Here is an 18,579-nt window from a genome sequence, read left to right as displayed (position 1 = left end):
CCACATCAGTTACAGTAGTGGCGCCCGCCCTGTGGAACGCCCTCCCATCAGATGGCAAAGAAATACACAACTATCTGACTTTTAGAAGACATCTGAAGGCAGCCCCGTTTAGGGAAGCTTTTAATATTTGATTCATTATTGTATTTTAATATTTTGTTGGAAGCTGCCCAGAGTGGCTGGGGAAATCCAGCCAGACGGGTGGGGTATAAAGAATAAATTATTATGGGAGAGGGTGGTGCAGAAGAGGCTGGCTGGTAGAGGTCCCCACTGCCCCCCCCATCAAACTCCAAGCACCCACCCGCCCCCCAGGGCACCCTCTCACCTGGAAGATGCTGTACATGACGACTGTCAAAGGGCGGTGGCCGGAGTACTCAGAAATCTTGAAGACGTCCAGGCCCCACTTGTTGACGTCCTCCAGTTCCTAAGGAGGAGAGGGCAGGGCTGTCAGAGCTCTGCTGGAGACCACCTCTTTCTGTCTTGTATGTCTCATGTATTTTGGGGTGGTCTTGGGCTACAGGGTGGGCAATTTCAGGAGTCTATATAAGAGCTTGCACCCCATTGTTCTGGTGTCCTCCTCCCTCCTGCGTGTGGGGAGTGAGGACCCTGTGGCAACAGTTAAAAATGATCAGGCTTACTAGCCTCTTTGCTTCTCAATATTCTCTGCCTGTTATTTTCTCCGACTGATAGAGAACCTACTTAAGGACTCTAGACAGGCTCTTGGGTACCAAAAAGGAGCAGTGTTTTTTCTTATAACAATCAGATCCGCACCCAGTTTCCTGGAACCGGGAACCAGCTTCCCCCAAGCCCCGCATCTGCCCTCTTCCTCACCCTGGCCAGCAGACCCTCCTTCTCCGTCTTGACCCCGAAGCGAGGGATGGCAGCCACGCAGCGGAAGCTGGACCCGTGCGTCAGTTTCTTCACGCCGCTGATCTGTGACATCGGCAGCTTCTTCTTCTTCTTCTCTTTGTCCTTCTCCTTAGGGACCAGGGTTGGGATCTCCACCTCATGCTGCTTGTCTGAAACAGGCGGGGGGGGGGTGGATATAAAATTCACTGCATGCCATTCATTGAAAGAAAAATGTCTGATTCTTTTTTTTAAATTGCATTTTTAATATTTTGTTGGAAGCTGCCCAGAGTGGCTGGGGATACCCAGCCAGATGGGTGGGGTGCAAATAATAATTATTACTATTATTATTAAAACACAGGTGCAAATTGACTCCGGGACATGCCACTTCTGGTGGGGCCGAGGGATGACCCTCTTGACAAAGCACACTAGAACTTTCTTGGGGGTGTGGAGAGCAGTTTCCCACAGGCAGGATGAAATAAAACCTCATCAGAAGCGACACACAGGCCCCCCCCCCAAAATAAATTATCCACAGGGCGAAGATTTGCATTAAGCTTTTCGAAGCCCAAAGAAAACAGGTCCCTGCCGCAAGGAGCTTACAGTCTGTGATTTGGCACCGGGGATGATAAGAGGAAGGAGAGAGGACCGGCTTTCCTCGTTCTCCTCCTCGATTCTAGCCCTGCTTGCCCAATCCCCCCTTTCAAAAGGGCCCTGGCTGGTCCTTTTCTGGAGCCTGGTCTCTGGAGGACACAGCAAAGGCGGCCCATGTCGAATATCCCCCTCCCGCCCAGCCCCTCGCACGAGTCTCCCGCTGTTCCGAGGGAGACCCCCGCCCCAATATTCCCGAGGCACGCAAGGATTGACGTCAGAGGAGGCTAATAATATGACCGACGCCATGGCAACGGGAGATGCTGCGTGCTGGAATGCCGGTCCTCTCCCCAAAGTGATGTTTCCAGAGAGCAGACGGGGTCTCTCTCCCCACCTCACCCCGAGAGTCTTCTTCTCGCTCTTGCCTCCGTCACAAACGCACAGACACAGAGGAAGGGAACCTCTGGCTTAACACTCGCTGTATATATATGTGTGTGTGTGTGTATATATATATATATATACATGCACACACACACACACACACTTGTTTTCCTGCACTGTGTTTTAAATCCAGCGCCGATGTTTTAATTTTTAAAAAGCAGATATCGAAACGTAAGGAGGTGGCTGGCCAGATGGGAAGCCCACAAACAGGACCTCGGTTACTGGAGGTGCTAGTCCTCATGGTTCCAAATAATTTACGCAGTAAAGCTACCTTTTACAGAGTTGGACCATTGGTCCCTGTCAGGGCCAGATTTAGGTTTGGTGAGGCCCTCAGCTCCTGAAGGTAATGGGGCCCTTTCTATGTCCAGCCGTCCTTTGTCCACAACAAATTGTCACTGTTTTTTGTGTTGAATAGATGCGATATCAGGCATAGGCAAACTCAGCACTCCAGATGTTTTGGGACTACAGTTCCCATCATCCCTGACCACTGGTCCTGTTAGCTAGGGATGATGGGAGTTGTAGTCCCAAAACATCTGGAGAGCCGAGTTTGGGGATGCCTGTGCTATGTGGTCATTGATGGACCGAATAGGTATCTCAAACCATTTGTGCATGTTGCCCTGCAACCAGTCCATGCAGAATGTCGGCACCCTATATATAGAAAGGAGCAAAGCAGGGATATTTGAGGGAGCAGGCGGGGCCCATGACTTACATCCGAGGAGCTGACACAACACAAAACACGGTTGCTGGATGTAGGTTTTATTGTATTTGTTTTTTATCTTATATTGTGGAAATGTACATTCAGTTCCCCCCCCCTTTAATTTTTTGGGGGGAACCCAAGAGAGTGAAGAGAGTGGGGCCCTAAGCTAGAGCTTGATTAGCTTATACGTAAATCTGGCACTGGTCCCTGTCGCTCAGCACTGTCTGCACTGAACGGCAGCAACTCCTCGGGGTTTCGGGTAGGAGAACCTCTCCCAGCCTGACCTGGGAATCGCACTACCACTAAGCTATGGACAGGGGACGCGGGTGGCGCTGTGGGTTAAACCACAAAGCCTAGGACTTGCTGATCAGAAGGTCGGCAGTTCGAATCCCCGCAATGACGGGGTGAGCTCCCGTTGCTCGGTCCCAGCTCCTGCCAACCTAGCAGTTCGAAAGCATGTCAAAGTGCAAGTAGATAAATAGGTACCACTCCAGCGGGAGCGTAAATGGCGTTTCTGTGCGCTGCTCTGGTTCGCCAGAAGCGGCTTAGTCCTGCTGGCCACATGACCCGGAAGCTGTATGCCGGCTCCCTCGGCCAGTAAAGCGAGATGAGCGCCGCAACCCCAGAGTCGGTCACGACTGGACCTAATGGTCAGGGGTCCCTTTACCTTTACCTTAAGCTATGGACAGTTTGCCTCTCAAAAGGAGTTTCAAGTGAGAACGGGCTGCTGAAGAGTGCAGCTTGAACCCACAACCTGGGCATGATCAGCACCGAGGCCAGGCAGGAAAGGTGCTGTGCGCTCCCCTTTTTGCAGGCAAGTGATCCTTCCAGCCCAAACCTTCTCTTCTCCATCTCCCCCTTGCGCTGCCCTGGGGGACTCACCCAAGAAAGTGCTGCTGATGTACTCCGAGACTTGGTTTCCGGAGCGGCTGGTTTCGGAGAGGTGGGTCAGTTCCCGATTCAGCATCCTTTTGAACTGGGGGAGAGAGCAGGAAATAGCTCAATAACTCAAAGGAGCGACTCATAGGCAGCCTCCTCCGCTGCAGGAGAATATGCATTGCACCGAAAGTTAAGAGCTGTGTTTTCAAGGGATGAGAGTTTTGGCAAGTGGGGAGAATTGCTTCTAGTCCTCATGGCCCAATAGGAAAGGGCTCTGGGAGGCAGCGAGGTGCCTCTGGGCAGACGGGACGCAGCCATCCATTCTAGATGTGGCTTGACTCCACCATCCTTTTAATATATATGTGTGTGTGTATATATATATACAGTATATATATATATATAGTGGTTATAGTGGTACCTTGGTTTTCAAACGCAATCTGTTCTGGGAGACTGGGGGGGACAGGACTCAGTGGAAGCCGTTTGACTTCTGAGGCGCGTTTGAAAATGGAAGCATCTGCTTCCAGGTTTTCAACGTTCGGAAACTGAAACGTTTGACTTCTGAGACGTTCGGAAACCGAGGTATCACTGTATCTTCTCTTTATTCCCTCTTAAGGGAAGTTTTTAATGAATGATGTTTTAATGTATTTTTAATCTTTTGTTGGAAGCAGCCCAGAGTGTCTGGGGAAACCCAGCCAGATGGGCAGGGTATGTATCTAGGTATGTAGGTATGTAGGTATGTAGGTATGTATAAATAAATAAATTATTATTATTATTATTATTATTAAGATTACAAGTGCACAGAGTAAGATAAGACACAAAAGGAGATAAGAAAATAGCACCCACAAGTGACAACAAAAATGTACACATTACCCCCCCCAAAAAATATGTTATTGTAGGTAACCAGACCTTAACCTAATACGGTATTTATAAAAACCAATTCCAAATATCATTGAATTTGTCCGTGGCAAGTCTACGTTTGTACGCAACTCCGACCACTAGTCCACGCTGCCTGGGGATGATGAGAGCTGGAGTGCAGCAACATCTGACCTAAACCTGGCCCCGCATTTGAGTGTCCTCACCAGCACCCCAAAAGTGTGAGTCAGGTGGCAGGAGCTGCAACTAAACACAGGGGGCCCTCCAGGCTAAGGGGTGGGGCTCTTTCCTCTGCCCCCCTTGCCTAGCTGCTAGGTAGGAAACCATGAGCCAGAGTTTTTGGGTGTGAGCTGAGCTGGAGGCTGGAGACACAGAGACCTGCTTGCTCTCTGCTGGATCCAAAGCGAGATCTGTCGGGGGCCTTGATGCTGTGAGTCTCTGTCCTGTATGCTCAGGTTGTACAGAGGAGCAAATAAAACCATCTATCCCAAAGCCAGCAGTCTCTGACTGTTTTCGTTCCAAATGTCTGGGACTCCCGGAGTCTCTCATAGCTCAGAGATTTGGGGTGACGTGTAAGGGAGAGAATGGCAACGCCTCTCAGCTCCTCGTAAAAAGCGAGCAGGGAATACGAGGTGGGGAGGGTCTCTCAGAAGTCCCAAGAACTGCAGGAGACCCATAAAAGTTGCAGTTACGGGATGCCAGCTGCAGCACACACAGAAATGAGTCAAGGCAAAACAATTTTATGAAACATGGTGGAGGCCGGGGGGGGGGGGCAGGAGGGATTCCATATTCGGGGCAGCTTGCAAAACGATGGACTTATATTCCAGTTTGAGTGGTTTTTAAAGCATTTGCAACAATGGGTGCTGTTGGATTCACTAGGGAGATCGGTAAATATTGAAATCCTTAAAAAGCATTAGCAAGACTTTGAGATTTAGGGTGTTGTCGTCCCCCCCAAATGCAAGGTTTTGAAAGGGTCTCTCTCTTTTTTTGACATTTGAAATACTTTCCCACCCCCACCTGGAAGTGCCATTGGGGATCCAACCTGCAGGGCATTTTGCTCTACCACTAAGCTAGTCCTTAAAAACAAAGCAAGCTTCCAGTCCTCATGACCTGGGAGCCATTTATGTCATATTTACAGAATCATTGTAAAGGAATGGACTCACATGCAGGGTTTGACTCAACACTTGCAATTAACAAATGTAGAAAGAGAAACAGGATGTTAAAATGATAAGAGAAGAAGAAGAATTATTTAAGGCCCGTATAGTTCAAGCTCTGGTTTTCTCAGTAATGATGTGTGGAAGTGAGAGCTGGACCACAAAGAAGACTGATCGCCGAAGAATAGATGCTTTTGAATTCTGGTGCTGGAGGAGACTCTGGAGAGTCCCATGGACTGCTAGAAGATCAAAGATTCTGAAGGAAATCAGCCCTGAGCGCTCACTGGAAGAACAGATCCTGAAGCTGAGGCTCCAAGACTTTGGCCTCCTCATGAGAAGAGAAGACTCCCTGGAAAAGACCCTGATGTTGGGAAATATGGAGGGCGCAAGGAGAAGGGGACAGCAGAGGACAAGATGGTGGGACAGTGTTCTCGAAGCTACCAGCATGAGTTTGACCAAACTGCGGGAGTCAGTGGAAGACAGGAGGGCCTGGCGTGCTCTGGTCCAGGGGGTCACCAAGAGGCGGACACAGCTAAACGACTAAACAACAACAAAATTAAAGAATAAGAAATAACCAATGAGCAGGGAGAGATAATATGCCAAAAAAACAGAAAGGGAAGTTGAGGGAAGTCACTTGGGGTGGGGGATGGGGGGTTTGAGGATTTATAAGGTATTCTGTTTTTGAAAGAATGATTGTGACGATGATAAAAATGGTAAATTCAATAAAAAATATTTTTAAAACAAATTAAATAATTAAAAAAACACCCACCCACACATCCTGAGATGGCGAGTCTCACAGATCAAGCATGCACTCACACCCCTCCCTGGCTGGGGGGGGGGGCACACGCACTTTAAAAACAAAAACCGTGCCAAGCCTTTGCAGCAGAACAGAAGTCCCCGCTGCTGCTGCTGCTGCTGCTGCTGCCCCCTCGCTTGCCAACCTTTGAAAGGGGCACCTGTGCTGCGCTTGCTTACCTGGGTGATGGGGTCTTGGAACACGAGCAACCCCGGGGGGCTGGCGTCGGGCATCGCACCGTCCCCGGTCCCCCGCCTGCCCAGCGCGCTGCTGCTCGCAAGCCGACCCTCCTCTCCTCCTCCGAAGCGCACCGCCACCTGCCCCGCAGGAGCCAGGCCACGGAGCTGCATGGACTGGGGACCTGAGCCCCCAAACCCCCAAAAAGGGAGGAGGAAAGAAATCTCTCTCCCTCCAAAAAGCCCCGCCAAAAGAAAGAAAGAAAAGGGGGTTTCTCTGCAAAGCTCAGCGGCGGCGAGGAGGAAGCGCTGGCGACGGGGGTCCCCCTGCATCACCGAGCCGGAGGGATGCGCCAGGTGAGCTGTTCTCTCGGCGGCCGCCCAATCAGAAGCCGCGGGCGCAGGGGCAGGAGCCCGTTCCACCTCCCGATTGGCTGGCGGGAGACTGGGGATGCTGCTACCGCGCGGTGGTACCCAGACGCAGCTGCAAGGCGCGCACGGGGAGAAGGAGGAGGACGGAAGAAGCGGCCAAGACTTCGGAGCTGCCTTTGGGGGGCAAGGTGGGCATTGGGAGGGGGCTCAGCTGCCACAGGGGACAGGCCATCTCTCCCCCCCCCCGTGTCTGTCCAGAGAAAAGCAGCTGGCAGAGAGACAGCTTCCCGACGCTTTCTTTATTCTTCATTCCCCGCTTTGCAAAAAGAACATAAACAGAGGCTGGTTGCTGGATCTGACCAGTGCCGGATTGACGTAGAAGCTAAACAAGCTCTAGCTTAGGGCCCCACTCTCTTGGGGCCCCCCAAAAAAATGTAAAGGGGAAAATACCTGGATGTACATTTCCAAAAGATAAGATAGAAAACAAATAAAACAAAACCTACAGACAGCAACTGTGTTTTGTGTTGTGCAGGCTCCTATTTGTGATGTGCAAATGGCTTGAGATACCTATGAGGTCCATCAATGACCATCTAGCATCTATTCAACACAAAAAAGAGTGGCAATTTGTTGTGGACAAAGGACAGCTGGACATAGAAAGGGCCCCATTGCCTTCAGGAGCTGAGGGCCGCATCAGACCTCAATCCGGCCCTGCTTTGGAGCTGCCTTTGGGTGGGCAAGGCGGGCATTGGGAGGAGGCTAAACTGCCCACCTGCAGGGAACAAGCTCTCTGCCTCTCCCTCTTGTGTGTGTCCAGAGAAAAGCAGCTGGCAGAGAGACAGCTTCCCAACGCTTTATTTATTCTCCATCCCTGGCTTTGCAAAAAGAACATAAACCGAGGCTGGTTGCTGGATCTGACCCACCTGCTGCTCCAGCATCCTCTTCTGCCAGGCCAGATGCCATCCAGGATGGCGGCCAACGGATTGAGGTTGAGCCTTGTCCCTTTGGGGCTGGGGGGTCCCACCCTGACCCGGGCGCCTTACCTTGTTGGAGGCCATCTCGCTGACCGAATGCCTCGTCTGCAATGTCTCCAGCTGGTCCAAGCACCAGTCCAGCTCCTCCAGGGTCTCCACGGCCAGCTTTTGGGAAGCATCTTCTGCGGAGAGGCAAGAGGCACATTCCTGTCTGCACTGAGCGCCAGCAGCTCTCGAGGGGACATGCCCAGCATGGAGAGGCTGCCGCCAGGGGCTGAGCCTGCATTGCAGGGGGTTGGGTGACCCTTGGGTGCCCCCCGGTGAGACCTTCCACATTCAAAGCAGCTGCTCCATCACCGCGGTCATTTCACCAGTCCAAATAAAGGGCTGGTTTAAACAGGAGGATAACTGGTCCACTTAGCTCAGTGTTGTCTACACGGGCAGGCAGCATCTCTCCAGGGTTTCAAGCAGGAGATTCCCATCTCCTACCCAGAGGCATTTTCTGCCCCCAGCAGTGAGCCTAGCCATGGTGCCCCCTTTTAAATCTCTCCAAGCGGCCATGTCTACATCTGCCTCGTTTCCAGAAGCTCTTCCTTTGGCCTGAGTCTTGTGTATCTGTGCGTTTGTGTGCATTTGTGGCTTCCGCACTGCCTGGCTCACGAGTTTCCTCGACGCCAGAGGTCGGGCAAAGGGGGAATACAGGCAGGGACCAGGCGGTCAGGGTGGCATGGTGGAGAGAGAGAAGGAGGCAGGCCCGGAGGCAGAGACAGGGGAAGAAGCGAAAAGCAGAGAGTTTTTGAATAATGAAAGACGTGACGTCAATCGGAGGCTATAGCCGCAGAGGTGGCATTAGAAAAGAGAAAGAGAGAGAGGAAGAAAGCAGGAGAGGGAGGGAGGAAGGAACTTCCCGGGTCGTAAGCGGACTGCAGATGCTTTGTGCAGAGCAGGGAGGAGACGGGAAGGCCCTGGGAACCGGGATATGACACCCCACCCTCTGCCACGGACCCAGTGAATCTCCAAGATGCTTTGACTGACAGCCACAGACCTCGCCACCTCCCTCAGGCTGTGCATGTTTTAAAACACGCATGACCCCAATTTAACAGGACCACAGCCTGGTGCTTAGAGAGCCTGCTTTGGATGCAGAATGTCCCGGGTTCAGGTCCTGCTGGCGTCTCCCGACGGGGCTGGGAATGTCCTCCTTTCGCACCTGACGCTGAGTAAATGAGCTAAAATGTATAAATTGTGGGATGTGATCCATGAGAGGCAGTCAAGTACAGCATTCCTTGTAATGCTAGAGAAGACACGCGAGGGAATGTTTGGTCCAGCCGGTCGAAACTTCCTGTTCCTCCTGGCTGGAGCATCCTTCCTTTTGCATGTGACCTTACCTGTCCAGGTAATAAAAGGACGAGTCACGCAGCACACCTCCCTCTTTTTGACTTCTTTCTTCGTTTGACCAGCTTCTAGCTAGGACTGCTCTGCTAGCTCTCAGAATCACTGGGATTATCCCCCCATATGGGGCAGATCCACATGTACATATTTGTAACTAAGTCTGCCTTCAGGGATCCAGCTGTGAACTGATGTGAGTCAACTTCTTTCATTGGTTTTGTGGAAAAATTATGAATAAAATCTTTTTTTAAAAGGGGGAATATTCTTCACAAATAAAATACAACTGGCTCCCCCAGGAGGGAATGACGGGTGTCAATCTAGGGGGCTTCCAAAGAGGATGAGACAAATTCATGGAGTTCAGGTCCCACACTTAGGGGTCTGGCTATTCCTGGTTCTAAGAGTCGGTGTGTTTAGTTGTCTACTCACCCCACATTTTGCTTCCCTGCACCTTTCCTAATTGCAAAAAAAATCCTTGTAGGGTTTCTTATAGGGGATTTCTGGCACAAGGGCAACAGAAGGCTTTCTTCTGTGCAGACCCACATTTCACTGGTGGGCACCTTCCCCCCCCCAAAAAAAATTGTCAGGGCCCAGATGGAACTCACCTGGCAGGTGGACTTTAGACGTGGGCGGCAGGTTGGGAACTCCAGACGCTCTCCTGTAAGAGACAGAGCATCTCTGAGCCCCCAGTGTCATATTGGGCGGCAGAGGGGGTTGTGATCAGGTCCCTGTCAGAGTGGTTTTCAAACATTTCTCGAAGGAATTAAGAAATAATTAATTTGCAACATTCTGTGCGTAAGACGACCCCCAATTTTAAACTGTAAAAATCTGGGCAAAAATATAGTCTTATACATGGAAAAATGCAGTATACTTTAGGAGAAAAAGGCCTGTACTTTCTCCAAATTACTACCCCCATCTCACACTTTCAATCGGTGCAGAGCTCTCGCTCTCTCTCACTTACTTGCTGCTGAGGCGTTCCTGCAGGTGGGTCAAGATGGCGAAGTTACTGCGCACCGTCCGCAGGCTGGCCAGGACCTGGAGGGGGTGGAAGGAAGGAAGGAAGGAAATACTTTCAGAATCAGCTGCATGCAATGTTTGCTCCCCCTCATGCATGCTGATGCAGCCGGTCGTGGCTAATCCCTTTAACTATTGCAAACCACAAACCTGCAGGGCTCATGTACCTTTAGCAATTGCAAAAAAGAGCAGGACTCGTGTACCTTTAGCAATTGCAAAAACCTCCAGGGCTCGTGTACTTTAGTAATTGCAAAAAACTGCAGGGCTCCTGCACCTTCAGTAATTGCAAAAAACCACAGACAGGGTTCCTGTACCTTTAGCAATTCCTAGCCTTTCCTCCCACTCTCATTCCCTCAAGCGCAGACCCCAACCCTGAAGAGATTCCTACCTGTGCAAAAGGAGTGACAATCAAGTCTTCTCCATGCCTGCAACAGAAGAGGTAAAATCTGTTAATCCCAAGTAGGACAGACGAGGGCGCTGGTTCGGATTAATTGCACTTTTGCTGCATTGTGGAAGAGTTTGCTTCCAAGGTAGGCTGGCAAATCCTCCTGGCATTTCCAGATTAAAAACAGATAAATGAGTTGCAGGACCTCAACCTGCCCTCCGTTGGGCATCGCAGAAGGCGCTGAGCCCTTTCCCCGCGTGCGGAAAGCGGTTGGGGGTCCTCAGGCTTCGTTCTGATGCTTGGGACGAACACTCCCAATTCTATAAAATTCTAAGGGATTCAAATTGTAATGCAGAAGCGGAAATGGAGAAATAAAAGAAGCAACGAAGATACAATGAAAAACCACAAGGCATCTAGAGCGATGCAGGGCAGTTGCCACAACAGACTTGCAAATTTGTTAAGCGGTCCACCAGCGGAATATTATGATTATTATTTAGGGAAGTTTTTAATGATTGCTGTTTCAATCTATTTTTAACCTTCTGTTGGAAGCTTCCCAGAGTGGTTGGGGAAACCCAGCCAGATGGGCGAGGTAGAAATAATAAATTATTATTATATTTCTATTTTTATTTTCAAGGGAACTGGAGATTCACTGCTTTGAGCGTTTTGCCCTCCACCAATGTAAAAAGCCTGGGGTGAGTCTTACGGCTTAATACTGGGGTTTTTTTGGGGGGGGGACAACCCAGCAGAATTCAATTTCCATATGCTTCCCCCCACCAAACCCTCTCCAAAAATGCCAAGTGTTTGTCACCCCAGCCAGACTGACAGCTACACCTTCCCTCACGGAAACCGCACTGCCAACACCCCCAGGGCGTTGCCTTTGAATCGCCTGGCGCCTGGCGCTCTGCGCATGCTCACATGTCGCTGGCAACCGAGGAGTTGCGGGACATGGCCTTGGGCGAGAGGTCGTAGTCGCTGTCCGAGCGGTAGAGGAAGGACTCGCGGCGCTGGCCGTGGGGGGTGGCCCCCTGTAGCACCAGCCCCAGGGCAGGGTGGGTCTGGGCGTCCAGAGGGGTCCGTCCCGGGGAGAAGCCATTCTCGAGGTCAAAACTGGGGGGAGAAAGAGAGGAGAGAGGGGCGTCAGGTGCAAGAAACAACAGCCACTCCATGCCATGTCCCACCACCGGGCATTCGGAGGTAGACTGCCTCTGACGATGGAGGCGCTACTTATTCGTTCTCCCACGATTTAGCAGGCACACCTCTTTTATTTCTCTATTGTTCCATCAACATCCCAGGAGCTCCAGTCAGCACAGACGCATCTCCCCATTTTCATTTTATATATACCGTATTTTTCCGTGTCTAAGACTATCTTTCCGCCTAAATTTTCGAAGTTTAAAATCAGGGGTCGTCTTATACATGGACAGTGCATAGTGCATTTTCTTAATTTTGGGTTAAGAAAAATAGGGGTCGTCTTATACATGGGGATGTGTTATACACGGAAAAATACGGTATATATAATTTTCTGTTTTACAATTTAGAATACTCATTTAAACTTCCTAAAAATGACTTCCCTGATTCTCTTTCCATGGTTCATTTTGCATGTCATAAATCCCTGCCTATTTTCACAAAAACTAAACCATTCAGTACTCCATTATTGCATCCATCAAAACATATTTACACTGTTGAATTTATCGTAATGCTGCCAGCATTTTCAAATATACACAATATCCCCATATCTTCAATAACCGTTTTCCAATCTCCTCGCTAAACATATGTTCTTCTTGTTCTCTTATTCTATATGTTAAGTCCGCAAGCTGCGCATATTTTGCCGACTCAAGTTGCCATTCTTCTTTGGTTGGGCCCTCACTCGTTTTCCATTTTTGGGCTAACAAAACATGGGCTGCAGTAGTGGCAGACATAAATAACCTTTTTGGACATCTGAATTATCCCCAACAAAAAGGACTCTGGTTCTCCCCTAATCGTCACAACCACCCTGGAGACTAGTATTGGGGAGTCAAAAACAGGCCTTGCAATTTATTTTGATTTGATTTTGCATTGTTGTTTTTATTTCTGTTATTTTTGAAAACGAATAAAATGTTAACAAAAGAAGAAAATGAGTCTTGCAGGATGCTGCAGCAGTGCGCTAGCCTACGGCTTAATTTAATTCTTCCTTTTAAAAAGAAAAGGCACAACTTTCCCTGCATAAACACGAATGTCAGTTCCCGACTGCCGACAGCAAGAGCTGTAAAACAGGCGGTTGGATTCTGCATATTTTCTGTCGCTGCTGCGTACGTGAAAAAGCTCGTTCTCCCCCCCAAAAAGACGAAGTACGTAAGCCAGGATGGGGGGCAAAGCCTGCGGTTCTCCAGATGTTTCTCCCTCTGCTCCCGACTCCTGACCCAGGCAAAACAAATAATCGCTTCCTAGGCTTTCATCTCAGATATATATGTGTTTCTAGAGACGAGAAGCTCTCGGGAGATGGCCCAGTTTTCATGAATTTAGGAACCGGCTCCTGTTCTCACGCCAAGGGCCTTGCTCTCCCCCCCCCCCGCCCAAGCTGGGACCTGCCGCCTCTCGTCTTGTGGCAGGGAGTTCCGTAGGCTAGCATGCCCCCTGCATTTCCTGAAGGCAGACTTAGTTACAAATATGTGCATGTGGAGCTGCCCTATATGGGGGAATAATCCCAATATCTGGACTGAGCGGTGACCCCCCTCATTGGGGCAAAAGAGAGTCACAGCAGCACCCTTTTCGCGGATGCCAAACCCCAGCGGCCCCCTCCTTCCCATCTGCCCACCCCAGTCTCTGCCTGCCTCCACTGTCTCTCTGTGTCTGGAGCGGCCGGGGCCACTCTCGCCTGCTGGCCCTGCGCCCATTTCCATGACGCCGTGAGAGAAAAAGCGTGCGGCCCCCCAGGGACTTGGAAGAGAAGGGCGGAGGCAGGGAGCCAAGATCCACAGGTGTTACAGACATCAGGGGAATCGTAGAGTCGGAAGGGATACCCAGCGGTCATCCAGCCTGACCCTCCTGCAATGTGGAAATCTCAGCTCAAGCATCCCTGACAGATGGCCATCTGACCTCTGCTTCAAAACCTCCAAGGAAGGAGAGGCCACCACCTTCCATGCCAAACAGCTCTGACTGTCAGAAAGTCCTTCCTGACGTTGACTCGGGTTTGAGTCCTACCCTCCGGAGAAGGGGAAAACAGACTCAGGTGCATGGAAATTGAATTCCAACCTGTTCTAGCATTTCAACTTTTGTACGTTAGGAATTATTTTCTTCGTTTTCAAAGATAAGACTGGGAAAGCCGTTGTGATCTATTGAAAAAAAGTTTATTTCCCAAAAGCAGAAAACAGCAGAAACGTGCCAGAGAAGAGGAAATTAGATAAACCTTAAAACGCAATTGTATGTTGTTGAGGTTATAAACGTCGAAGCTGGGTAACTCGGGGGGAAGAAGTCGCTAGTTTTGTTGAACAGGAATAGAACTGTTGAGCGGCTTTCAATATGGGAAAAGAAAATGTTATTATTTTAAAAGAGAAGAGGAACAGCTGAATTTGGCCTGGCGGCAAAAGGGCAAGCCACTGGCATCCTTTGAGCGGGGGCATTCTTGCTCTTGTCAGCAATTGTGCTGCAGCATCCTGCCCCTTCCGATGGGCCCTCCCTGTGTCCCATATCCAGCCGTGGTCCTGTGGACCTCCCTGCCACTGGATCCCTGAATAAAATCCGGGAAACGGAAAGGAGAGCTGGCAGCCACCTTGTCCTGGCCAGGCCGTACCCGATGCAGGAGTGCCTCAGTGGGGACGGCATCCTCGTCTTCCTCGTCGGCACCCACAGGACCCCCCCCCCGCAGCCCCTGCCCCCCCCCACAAAACCCATCTGACCGGGAACAAAGGGTCCCCTTTCAGCCGCTTTCCCCGGCTCACGTCAAGCCCAGACGGGGCAGAGAATCGCCCAATTGTCTCCCCAACGCCCATCTCGAAGTGGGTCGCAGGGTGGGGGCGCAGGGCCAGGGGGGTGGGCTCCTTCGATGGGACCCACCAGGGTGTCCCCTCAACACCAGTGGGGTTTTATTTATTGCCGAAAGCAGCTTTGAACCAGCCTGGGGAAATAACCGAGCAAATTGCTCCATCTCTTTCTCCCCCAAAACACGCCGCTCCTTGTTTTCCTTCTGGTTCGCTTCTCCTCCTGGCACCCAAACGGGACACAAAAGCTTCATTGTGGGCCAGGATCATCTGGGAAGGGATGACCAGCGGAGGGGGCTTCCCTGTCCTCGGCCCGCCGTGACCTTTGGTGACCCAGAGGGCCGTTTTGCCGCTCGCAAGGAAGCTTTTGGGGGCCGTGTGGTGACGGACGGACCCCTCCCAGGGCAAAAAGGAACCCCTTTGAACCAGAGGCTTCTGCTCACTCCATCGGCACATCCATCCACCCAGGCAAGGAAGTCAAAGGACACATTTCCAACTGCGGAACTCACTGCTGCAGGATGGAGCGATGGCTAAGTTAAGATACATCAGGGGGTTGAGGCTGGGTGTTCGTCAGTATGCGGACAATACTCAGCTCTACCTCTCTTTCCAATTGGAACCAGCGAAGGTCCTGTGTGAGTGTCTGGAGGCACTTGGAGGATGGATGGCGGCTAACAGATTGAGGTTGAATCCTGACAAGACAGAAGGACTGTTTTTGGGGGACAGGAGGCGGGCAGGTGTGGGGGACTCCCTGGTCCTGAATGGGGCAACTGTGCCCCTGAAGGACCAGGTGCGCAGCCTGGGAGTCATATTGGACTCACCGCTGTCCATGGAGGCGCAGGTCAGTTCTGTGTCCAGGGCAGCTCCATCTGGTACGCAGGATGAGACCCTTCCTGCCCACAGACTGTCTGGCCAGAGTGCCGCATGCTCTGGTCATCTCCCGCTTGGACTACTGCCATGTGCTCTTTATGGGGCCCCCTTGGAAGGTGACACGGAAACTACAATTAATCCAGAATGTGGCAGCTGGAGGGCTTGGTGGAATATTTGCGGGCGCCTTGCGAGTGCCGACAAGAGCCTCTAGCCAAATGCGGACCCCCAAACATCTCCACTTGGCCCCCGGGGACGTTGGGGGGGGCACAAGTACCTCTGCCAGGCTGAGCTCTCGCAAAGCCTCTTGGATGGTGCAGAAACCAGCTTCTTGCACATGAGGGTAAAATTCGCATTGGGTGCTCTGCCCCAGCTTGCGGTCCCATTGATACAAGAGTGGCAGATGAAGATGATTGAATATGCAGAATTGGCAGAGTTGATCAGGAAAATCCAAAACCAGTATTCCAAAAAGACTGGAGTAAATTTATACAATATCAGAAGGAAAATGGCAAGCAATTAACAACACTAGCAGGACTTAAGAAGGCTTGTAATGTTGTTGATATATACCTTTTTACATATTTGTTTAAAAATTTGACAATAGAAATGGATTTAATGCAAATTGGGGGGGTATAGATGCTATGATATAGAAAAGAATTAAGGTAAGGTTGGAGGGAGGGCGGTCGACAGCTCATTTGAGCAAATGCCATCTTTGAAAAACAATATAAAATGGAAACTCAATCAATATGATATTAAAAAATAAATGCAAAAAGAGAAAGGTCCCCCACCCACCCACTCGAAGGCGACCGAAGCGCGGGGCCTTATCGCAGCGTCCCCTTACCAGAGCGGGTGCGCCACCGTGAAGCGCCGCTGTAGCCGCATGCCAGGGTTGGCCATTGCCTTCCGGAAGAGGACGGGCGAGTTGTGGGGCGAGGGGGCCGGGGAGCCCCCAGGGGAGCCTTGTGCCTTGGAGGAGGGCAACATCGTTCCTGCTGACCGGCAAATTCAGACAACTCGGGCAATGGGGAGTGTTGCCAGCCGACTCAGATGCCCTCGGTGCCGCACGAGACTCGAACCCAGGCCTTGCCGAGGAAGAGTCCCCTCCACTTGGAAGCCCCTGGAGGATCAGTCTTCTTTCTGCAGAGTTTCTGGAGGGGGCGCTCTGTGAAGCCCAGAGCCCGGAGAGGAAGAAGGGGGTCCGCCATCCCGGCACGAAGGGAGGGCCCCGAGTGCGAAGCACGCCTCTGCTCCGTCCCGTCCCAGGAATCCTTTTGCTGAGAGGCCAGCCCCCAGCTGGGAAGCTAAACAAACGCCTTGGCCGGGCTCCAAGTGCTGAGTGCAAGTGCCAAGTTTCCCTCATCGCTGTCTCTGTCGGGACTGGAAAGGGGGGTGCGACCAGCCCGGCCTCTGAGCCCACCTCTGAACAGGGCAGGCTTGCAGCCGGCGGTCCAGAAAAACCCATTTTATTAAAAATGTAGAAGCCCCTGTGTCCGGGTGACACAATCCGGCCTTGGCACTGGTCACAGTAAACACGGCAAGAAGTGACGGCCTGGCTCCCAAAGTTTGGCCAAGCCTGCCCTGTCATCGTGGTGCCCTTGGCGGGTCCAATTACGCTGGCAGTCAGGATCGCTCCCAAAAAAGGAGGGGGGAAAACACACCCCGGCAAATGCAAACAGTTGCCGTGACCTTTTGCTTCTGCTCTTCCCAAATGTCTGCCGCTTGCTCGTCATTGTCATCCGCTGAGAGACTGACGGTGGGAAAACACAAGCCCAACTTCCTGGTGGTTTTGCCAGGCTGCGTTGGGGTTTGGCTTTTTTAAATAAGAAATGCATTGGAAAGCGAAAAGAAACAGCTCCGGGCTTTGCTTGATGTAGAACACAGAATTCAACTGGGTTGTGGTTTTTTAAAAATAGGATCATGCGTGTTAAAACCAGGAATGGAGGGGGACAGTTCAACGACCCCCCCCCAAAAAAATCCGAAGTCCTCTATAGAGTCCATAAGTGAGTTCCCTATCGGTAGGAGGGAACAACAGAGGCCAAGCAGACGACACAAAAGGAAAGAGGGATGAGGAGGGAAGAGGGAACCAAGCGAGCTCAGGCTCCGACTCTTCCACTTGTAGTTTCTACAATCTCCAGATATAATATCTGGTTATGCAATGCGAGAAACATGAGGCTGCACTAGACGGATCTTTCCTACTAGTTATTTAGGAAATAGAAGACATCGTTGCATGCTCTTGTTATAAGAAAAAAACCTGCTCCCTTTCCTTATGGGGTATTCCACAGCTAATTTTGGCTAATTCAGCATATTCACATAGTTTCTTTTGCCACTCTGCCTCAGTTGGGATCTGATCTCCTTTCTAATACTTGACAATTAAAACTCTAGCCGCAGTTGTTGCATAAAGAAATACACTTTTGTTCTTCTTAGGGATGTTTATTGTCATGATGCAGAGCAGAAAAGCCTCTGGTCTTTTAGTGAATATTTCTCTGACTCTCCCGTTGTTTCCTTGCCAGTGGACTAACATGGGGGGGGGGGCAGAAGACCCCCTGTCGAGATGGGTGCTGTTCTGCTGTCGCCCCACTGAGCCCCACCAGGGGGCAGCAGCGCAGCGTCCCCAAAATTATTGGTAAAGAAGAAGATTGGCAAAATAAATTACAGTACTGAACTATGCAGGACAAATTATTGGGGGGGGGGGACGAAGGCAATTGCTCAACGCATATTTTCAAAGTTTTGTGTACAGGCTTTTACATTAGTATAATTTTTAAAAGTCACTTGTAATAAGATGAAGAAGATTTCAAAATTGGATTGTGAGGTATGTAAGGTTTTATGGACGTACATAAACAAGTATATTATAAAGGAACCAAGAGGGGGAGTGGAGGGAAGTCGACCCCCCCAAAAAATCAAGGTTTAATTTGTTTATGACATTTTTCTTTTCTGTTTTTTTCCCCTTTTGTTATTTTTGGAAAATCAATAAATCGTTATCAAAAAAGGGGGGGAATTGCAGAATATTGAACCTGGTTGAATTTGGAGGGGTTCAGTCCCCTTGCCCCCCCCCCATAGATGGCAGCCCTGCTTTTGTGATCGATTATGCATTGGAGACCAAAAATCCCAGCTCCTGGCATTGCTCGATTTATAACACAGAATACAACTGGGTTGGTTTATTTTAAGAAATGCAATCATGGGACATGCAGAAAAT

General features: G+C 50.6%; 1 protein-coding gene across 2 annotated transcripts in view; it reads right to left on the bottom strand.

Annotated features, from left to right (window-relative positions):
* The window catches only part of PDE4C (phosphodiesterase 4C), a 49,831-nt gene that overhangs the window by 7,203 nt on the left and 24,049 nt on the right, over nt 1–18,579 (bottom strand). The window contains exons 1-9 of one of the 2 annotated variants that reach the window (XM_083483748.1): nt 16,228–17,131; nt 11,488–11,679; nt 10,576–10,612; nt 10,135–10,208; nt 9,779–9,831; nt 7,860–7,972; nt 3,452–3,545; nt 829–1,016; nt 323–421 (exon numbers count right to left, since the gene is read on the bottom strand). In XM_083483748.1, coding sequence (XP_083339874.1) covers nt 323–421; nt 829–1,016; nt 3,452–3,545; nt 7,860–7,972; nt 9,779–9,831; nt 10,135–10,208; nt 10,576–10,612; nt 11,488–11,679; nt 16,228–16,370 — 993 coding nt within the window. In that variant the 5' untranslated portion in view covers nt 16,371–17,131. Of the gene's footprint in view, nt 1–322; nt 422–828; nt 1,017–3,451; nt 3,546–7,859; nt 7,973–9,778; nt 9,832–10,134; nt 10,209–10,575; nt 10,613–11,487; nt 11,680–16,227; nt 17,132–18,579 lie in introns of those variants that run through there. The other variant, XM_083483747.1, reaches the window with a different exon arrangement.

Source organism: Podarcis liolepis, assembly GCF_965112155.1.
Source record: "Podarcis liolepis genome assembly, chromosome: 18".
NCBI classification, from domain to species: domain Eukaryota; kingdom Metazoa; phylum Chordata; class Lepidosauria; order Squamata; family Lacertidae; genus Podarcis; species Podarcis liolepis.
The sequence above is the reverse complement of the archived record's forward strand: the minus strand, read 5'-3'. Positions and strand labels throughout refer to the sequence as shown.